At 44.7% G+C, this 7,500-nt stretch overlaps 1 protein-coding gene across 1 annotated transcript in view; it reads left to right on the forward strand.

Moving 5' to 3' along the window:
- Positions 1–6,167: 6,167 nt before the first annotated feature.
- The window catches only part of LOC148975684 (uncharacterized), a 1,408-nt gene continuing 75 nt past the window's right edge, over positions 6,168–7,500 (forward strand). The window contains exons 1-4 of the mRNA XM_089118244.1: positions 6,168–6,298; positions 6,376–6,633; positions 6,807–7,215; positions 7,312–7,500. The exon at positions 7,312–7,500 is cut by the window's right edge and continues 75 nt beyond it. Coding sequence (XP_088974370.1) covers positions 6,168–6,298; positions 6,376–6,633; positions 6,807–7,215; positions 7,312–7,500 — 987 coding nt within the window. The remainder of the gene's footprint in view (positions 6,299–6,375; positions 6,634–6,806; positions 7,216–7,311) is intronic.

The raw sequence follows: 7,500 nt of genomic DNA on the forward strand, positions 1-7,500 counted from the left end.
GATTGCCATATTTTGACAAATCAAATCATTACTAAACTGTATGTCTGCACAAGTGTGACTTGCTTAAACACAGCGTCTAAATAAAATCTCATGTTACAGCGTCAGCAGACCAACTAAAGCAAACACTGATCTCTATGATGGTAACTTCAAGCCAAACATTTTTAATTAAACATCTCAACAACATCTTCTATAGATGTATGACAGAAACAAAGCCATACATATTAATAATAAGTGTAATAATGTGTAATGGCTGAAGTCAGTTGTAGTTCTTGTGTTTCTCTATTTTCTGTTCTTGTTGTTCCTCTTTCCTTCAGTGATTCTGCTTGTTAACAGCAGGTGTTCATCACTAATGCTCAACAATCACTTACATATTCCCTTAATTATCTCACTGCAACACTGCATCAATGTTAATTTTTACTCTTTGTAGTGTGGATTTTCCTGTGGTGTTGAAAGGGTTAACAGTGTAAGATAAAAAGACACTCCCACAAAATGTATTTTAACAGTAATAAACTGTAAGTTATAAAACAGGTTTATACTGGCAACACTGTTGCCAGTAGTTTACTGTAAAATCTTGTTTTTGGGGTCACCGTTGTGCTGAAAAGTAGAGCCTGTGCTTCAGTCCAGGAGAAGATCTACAAACATTGATGATACGCTGCATGTTGCTTTATTTAAAAGGCTCTGTCTGTGTTAGTTGCAGAATCCGGTGGAAATGTCTTTATTTACAAAAGTTAATTTTTGTTGTTTCTAATTAAATAAGTTCACAATAATACCTTGCTCACATTATTAATGCATTATAAATTTAGTTGATTCTTTTAAGTTGGTTTCTGCAAGTGAAATTAGTTAACTCGAGTTTTAGTCCATTTTTACAGCAAATAACTGGCAACACTGTTGCCAGTTATTTACTGTAAAAATGCACTAAAGCTAATAAGTTTTATTATTTTTTTAGTTAACTCGAGTTTTAGTGCATTTCTACAGTAAATAACTGGCAACAGTGTTGCCAGTATTTTACTGTAAAAAAAACCTGGTAAGGTCTAACAGTGCATGTCTTTACAATGATTGATGTCCATATAGTTAAATCCCTTTTGGATTCAGTAAAAGAGATAAAGTATTACTACTACCTTACATACTTTGAATGTCATACATTTGTTTATTATTATTATTATTATTATTAAGGCCTTTGGACAAAAAAATACCACTCACATTATTGATCCATTAACACAGCTATAACTACTAATGCACAACTACATTGATTTGTTCCACAATATTTTTCAGATATGACAAAAACAGGAAAATCCTCTGCCTACTGGACAGACATCTGCCATAGGTATGCCCAGGGCACCTTCCAGTTCACTACAGGCAAAAGGCCTGGAAGCAAAAAATGGAAGGAGGCCCTGGAGCGAATCGATGCCTGTCCCCTGCAAAAGGGGAATAAGGTGGATCTGTTTGGAAGGCACATAGTGTGCACTTGTGGGTTCCATAAGGTAGGTATATGATATAATATATCAAAGGCATGATAAGTCCCTGTTCTATTTTATGGAGAGTACCCTGATCTATTCTTAAGTGCACAGTACTGCAGAATAATTGGTATTTAATGAATAGTATTTAATGAATGGTATTTAATGAATGGTATTTAATTTAAATGAAAAGTATTTAACATGAATAGTATGACCTTCTTTTGTTCCTAATCTTCTTTTTCTCTCAGTCAACAGATAAGGCCTTGACTGAGGCGGGGCCTATGGCAGAGGAAAGCAGCAGCTCAGAGAAGGCAGGGACATCACATGGAGAACAGGGGGTGAAGTGTTCACTGTGTGGTGTGTTTGTGGAGGCAGAGAAGTTCACAGAGCACCTCTCTGACCACCATGTCGAAGAGAGGTGTGACAGCTGTGGGGCCAGGGTCAAGGGGGCACTTGGACTGCTCAAACACATTGAGTCCAGTCATTATGGGGCCCTATTGGCTCCAAAAAAAAAAAGCCCTTCAAAAAATCCCACACCATCTCCATCTCCGTGCCCCTCACCATCTCCACGGCTGGCGCAACCTCCACAGCACTTGCCATCTTCACTGCCAGCACCAGTGTTTCCAGCCCAGCAGCCCATTCCATCTCCGCTGCCCACTCCACCACCATGGCGCTCTCCACCAGCGCGCTCTCCACCACAACAGCCCACTCCACCACCTCAACGCTCTCCTTCTCTGTGGCCAACTCCATCTCCGCAGCCCACTCAATGTCTGCTGCCCACTCCACCACCACGGCGCTCTCCACCACAACAGCCCACTCCACCACCACAACGCTCTCCATCCCCGCGGCCCACTCCATCCCCGCGGCCCACTCCATCTCCGCGGCCCACTCCATCTATGCGGCCCACTCCATCTCCGCGGCCCACTCCATCTATGCGGCCCACTCCATCTCCGCGGCCCACTCCATCTCCGCGGCCCACTCCATCTCCGCGGCCCACTCCATTTATGCGGCCCACTCCATGTCCGCTGCCCAGACCACCACGATGCTCTCCACCACGGTGCTCTCCACCATGGCGCTCTCCACCACATCAGCCCACTCCACCACCACAACGCTCTCCATCTTCACGGCCCACTCCATCTCCGCGGCCCACTCCATGTCCGCTGCCCACACCACCACGGTGCTCTCCACCACATCAGTCCACTCCACCACCACAACGCTCTCCATCTCCACGGCCCACTCCATCCTCATCTCCAGCACCCTCACTGCAACCCACACCATCTCTGCCTCAGGCTGTTACTGATTGGGAGAGCTTTCTTCCCAGTCAGTTCAAGAGAGTCCTTCAGCCAGCAGATTGGGTGTGGATTGCCAAGTGCCTCTATGAGCCCACAGGGCAGCTGAGGCAGAAGATCCAAGGGAACTGGTTTTATCCGCCAATGCTGCCCAAGCCGTCTCCTCCTGAACCCGGGTGGTATTTCCGGCAGAGGATGTTTTTGTGGGCACCTATGAGGATGTGGGGCATTCCTCTTAAATGCCCACAGTGTGGACGGAAGATGCACCATTCAGGGATCTACCCGAAGGTCAGGGAAGTGATTGACATGGACAGCTGCTACTACCTTCTGGGTGGGGACTATCCACGCTGTAGTGCTTGCAAGTTGCCAGTATGCCCATGGAGCAAGGACATACTTTCACAACTGGATGTGGCACACAGGACCATGTTTCCAGCGGTGCTGACCACTAAACTTGCCCTGGACATGAAATGTGTGACCTTCCTCAGGCCAAGAACCAGCGGCAACAGTTCTTCCTACCTCCAGTCAGCAGTAGAGGAAGTCCACAGTGAGGAGTGGGCACGACGGACCATCCAGTACCTCTCTGACTGTGAGCATTATTTGAAGAAGGTTGCCCTAGTCCAATCTGCTACGGCACCTGCCTTTCCCGCACCTAAACCCTTCAGGCCGCTTCCACTCGCCCAGTGGTTTGAGACTGTCCACTCCAACGACATCCTCAGCCATCTGGACGAGATGAAGGGGGTGATTACTTCCACCTATGGCCGAATCCTGAAGATGGATTCTACAAAGAAGGTACAATACATAAATGTTTGAGCATGAGGTTTATTTTTAGCCATCCATGTTAAGTAAGTGGAATAAAAATAATTTATATTTTTTCTGTTTTTTGGAGGTGGATAAATTTAAAATAATTAAAAAGTGTGCATTTGTGTTACACACACACACACACACACACACACACATATATATATATATATATATATATATATATATATATATGAAGAGTTCAGATGCAAAAGCCTCAAAGTGCCATTTGAAATTTTCTTCTACAATGATAATTTTGATCAAGCTTGTATATTTAAGTTCAGTAATTTCACTTTAATTGCAATGAAGATTACCTATTAATTGTCATTTAAGTGAAATTACTGAACTTAAATATACAAGCTTGATCAAAATTATCATTCTAGAAGAAAATTTCAAATGGCACTTAGAGGCTTTTGCATCTGAACTCTTCATATATAGTGAAATGCTTCATAACAAAAAGAAAAAAATGTATAAGTAAGCCTGTCAGAATGTTTTTATGTTTCCTTATGTTGTTTTTTCAGATCACCAAAAAGCTGGCTGGTGGAATTGGGGATACAGCTGCATGGATGACCAACATTGGCAATGAGCTTGGCCAGGTTCTCAACAGTGTTCTGACAACAGCTGAAGGCGCAGGACTGGAGGAGCTGTGCCAGGGCGTCGTCAGGCGCTACCAGAATGCTGGCGAGCCAGAGCCTGAGGTCATCTATGTTGACCGGGACTGCTGCAGTCAGTCAGGTGAGATTTTCAAATTACTACTATATCGAATGTGCATTACAATACATTTTACAAAATTTAATAGTGGTGTAAAAAAAAATCCTCTTTCCCTATTGGTAATGTTAATTATTATTATTAGTACCAGCAATGCAATGTAATTGTAATAAATTTTAATGACTGAAAAGTATGTTGAAGTAATGCTTCTTGATTTTCTTCCCCCTGCACAGGTACACCTGCGGTGCTAAATCTTTTTCGGCCATGGAAGTCTATTGTAAGGCTAGATATCTTCCATTTTATGAGAAGATTCAACTGTGGCCTTACTACAGAGCACCACCCTCTCTATGGTACCTTTTGTTCAAAACTTTCCTCCTGTATCTTTGAGTGGGATCAGGAGGACGTGAAAGAACTTAAAGTGGCCAAGAGAGGGGAGTGGAAGAGCAGCCATGGTGGACAGGCTCCCACTGAGGCACAGCTCATGGCCAGCATTAGCCCAGGTGAACTGGCGAAGCACTGTAGGCGACGGACGCGCAGGGCTGAGGAGATCCAGGCCATGATTTCAGAGCTGCTGGAATCAGTGTGGGAGCTAACTGACACTACAGGGCTTCGCCTTGTTAACCCTGACAGTATGTCTCATGTGTGGGAGATGCAACAAAAACATCTTGAGTGCATCCAGGACCCTCCACATGTGGAGTTGTACACAAAGACGGGGACACTCCAGAAGGGTGGCAAAGTCCTAAACATTCTTAGGTGTGGCAGGGGGTCATCCTCACTGGAGAGTTTTCACCGCCACCAGTGTGCCTTCATTCCCGGTAAATTCTGAATGTTAAATTGCAGTAGGTTTTGTAGATTTTTAAGTTGAAAAGATACTTGTCTCACTATTTTATGTTACTGTTCTATAACTATGTCATTAAATGTATATGTCCTCAGTTTAAAATAATATGCTGTCTAAATCTGTGCATTTTCATTCTTAGGATGGAGATGCAATGCCATGCACACACAAATGTACATGTTAGAGGGGGCCTCGAGATGGAACATGAGCCGGGCAAAAGAAGCTGTATCTGTGGTGGGGGCCTCAAACCTCAGGACATTTGATGTCTACTTAATGTCTCATTTAAACAACATGAGCCAACGGGTCCTTGGCTGTGCTTTGGTGCCAGAATTCACCCCTCCACGAAAACCCACTGGTAAGATAACTTGCTGAGCACTGGAGTATTTATCTCTTTTTCTCCTGTGTGTGTGTGTGTGTGTGTGTTTTGAGTGTGTTGAGTGTGTGTGGGTGTCCTCTCCCCATTAACAATGTGTTAAAAATGATTGCAGGGGAGCGTATTGCAGTGGAGTACTTGTTGGCCCAATCCAATAGAGGCGACCAGTTGATTGCACACCAAAATGACATGCCTGAAGTCCCCCCAGAGGAGCCCGAAGATGAAACTGAAATTGACACAACTGTATGTCATGCAGCTGACCTTAGGGCTGATGACTCTGACCTTCCAATAGATGACGTGGATGCCCAGGTGACCAGTCAGGTGGGTGACACTGGACCCAAATCCCCTGATGAGGAGGAATGTGAGGAACAGGATGATGACACTACAAGTCCTAGCACATCAGGCCAGGTAATGTTACTAGCCTGTACTATCTTTTACTTTACTAAAAATGAATCTGATGAAGTGCAAAACACCTATTGTCAGCTGTTTGTAAAGATAAATATATGCATGAAAAATACAAAATAATTACTACAACATTGTATATATTTATTCGACTGGCTTTTTTTCTCAATTTTCAGAGTATACAGTGTGATTCCAGAGGTGTCTTGGGCTGGGAGGCAGTTGATTCCCTGGCAGCCTACCTGGTTGGCCTAAACCGAACAATCACTGCCTTATCATCACAAGAGGAGGACAACATAGTCAAGCTGTACATGGCTCTGCATGCCATGGACAAGGTACCATCAAAATATGGCCAGAGGGTTAAGAAGAAGACTTTGCCAGGACCTTGGAGAGCATCCAGGAAGCGGAGTGGGTCTGCTCCAGGACAGCAGGCAGCAGAGAGGTAATATGACTATTTCAATCTTCACTAGTTTATTACCCAGAATACAGTCCAGATTATTTTATCCTTCTTTTCCATAGACTGTTCATGATTCATGGGCAGGCGGCTCAGGACCCTGAAGTTCACAGGGTCTGTGAATGTGTTTGCCTACGGCTTTTCAAAGAGTTTCAGCAAGCACGGAACAGGCCCAAGGACACACAAGGAAAAACTCTGCCAATTCCACAATCTATTGTGGTGGTATACAGCCACTTAAAACAGCTACTGGAGGACAGCAGAGCAGTTCTAGGAAAGACTAACCTGGTTCTGGTCCCGATAAACACCACTACTGTCTCCTCGTGGTGAGTCTTCTTTTGTGAAATACTTTTATACAAATCACAGTAGTATATCAAGATTGTACTTATAATTCCTTCCTGGACACATTTCTTTTAAAAATTATACTAAGTCAAAATATTTTTTTTTTTTTTATCCATTAAAATGGCGAACCTCAAGATGAAGAATGTTTCTCTTGCAGGCTACAAAGAAGACAGAAACGTATGGACAGAGACATGCTGCTGCAGGGTACTGTACTGCCCAAACAATTATATTTGGCAAATGAGTCACTTCCTGAGGTGCGCACACTTCCAGCTGCTCCTGCACAGCATGGGCATGAGGCCATGGTATTTGAGGAGCCAGTAAATCAGGAGGGAGAGGCCTTCATTCGTAAGCGTATCTCCAACAGGTGCCCACTGCCCAACCCTCCTCCTGCCGCATACTCACCAGCACCACACTTTGCATTCTCCACTCTTGGGTCCTATCCACCCTTTCCCAGCTACCCACCAGGTCTACCAGTGCCTCAGTCTTCCCAGTTTATGTACCCTCCCCAATTCCAGCCCCCTCCCCAATTCCAGCCACCTCCCCAATTCCACCCACCTCCCCAATTCCAGCCACATTCCCAGTTCCAACCCCCTTCCCAGTTCCAGCCACCTACCCAGTTCCAGTCACCTCCCCAATTCCAGCCACCTTCCCAGTTCCAGTCGCCTGATAACCTGACACCACAAACTCAGCCCAGGCAGCGCACCTGGAGAAGGCAGAAAGCTGCCCAAGAGGATGAGGAGCGAGTGGCTAGGGGTGAACCACCACGAAAACGATTAGCCAAGGACATATATCACTATATCTGCAAGCAGTGTGGGCTGGCAAAAAATAAGACAACTGGCCACACTCAGCTG

This window comes from Pimephales promelas, chromosome 13 (genome assembly GCF_988280905.1).
Source record: "Pimephales promelas chromosome 13, fPimPro1.hap1.1, whole genome shotgun sequence".
NCBI lineage: Eukaryota > Metazoa > Chordata > Actinopteri > Cypriniformes > Leuciscidae > Pimephales > Pimephales promelas.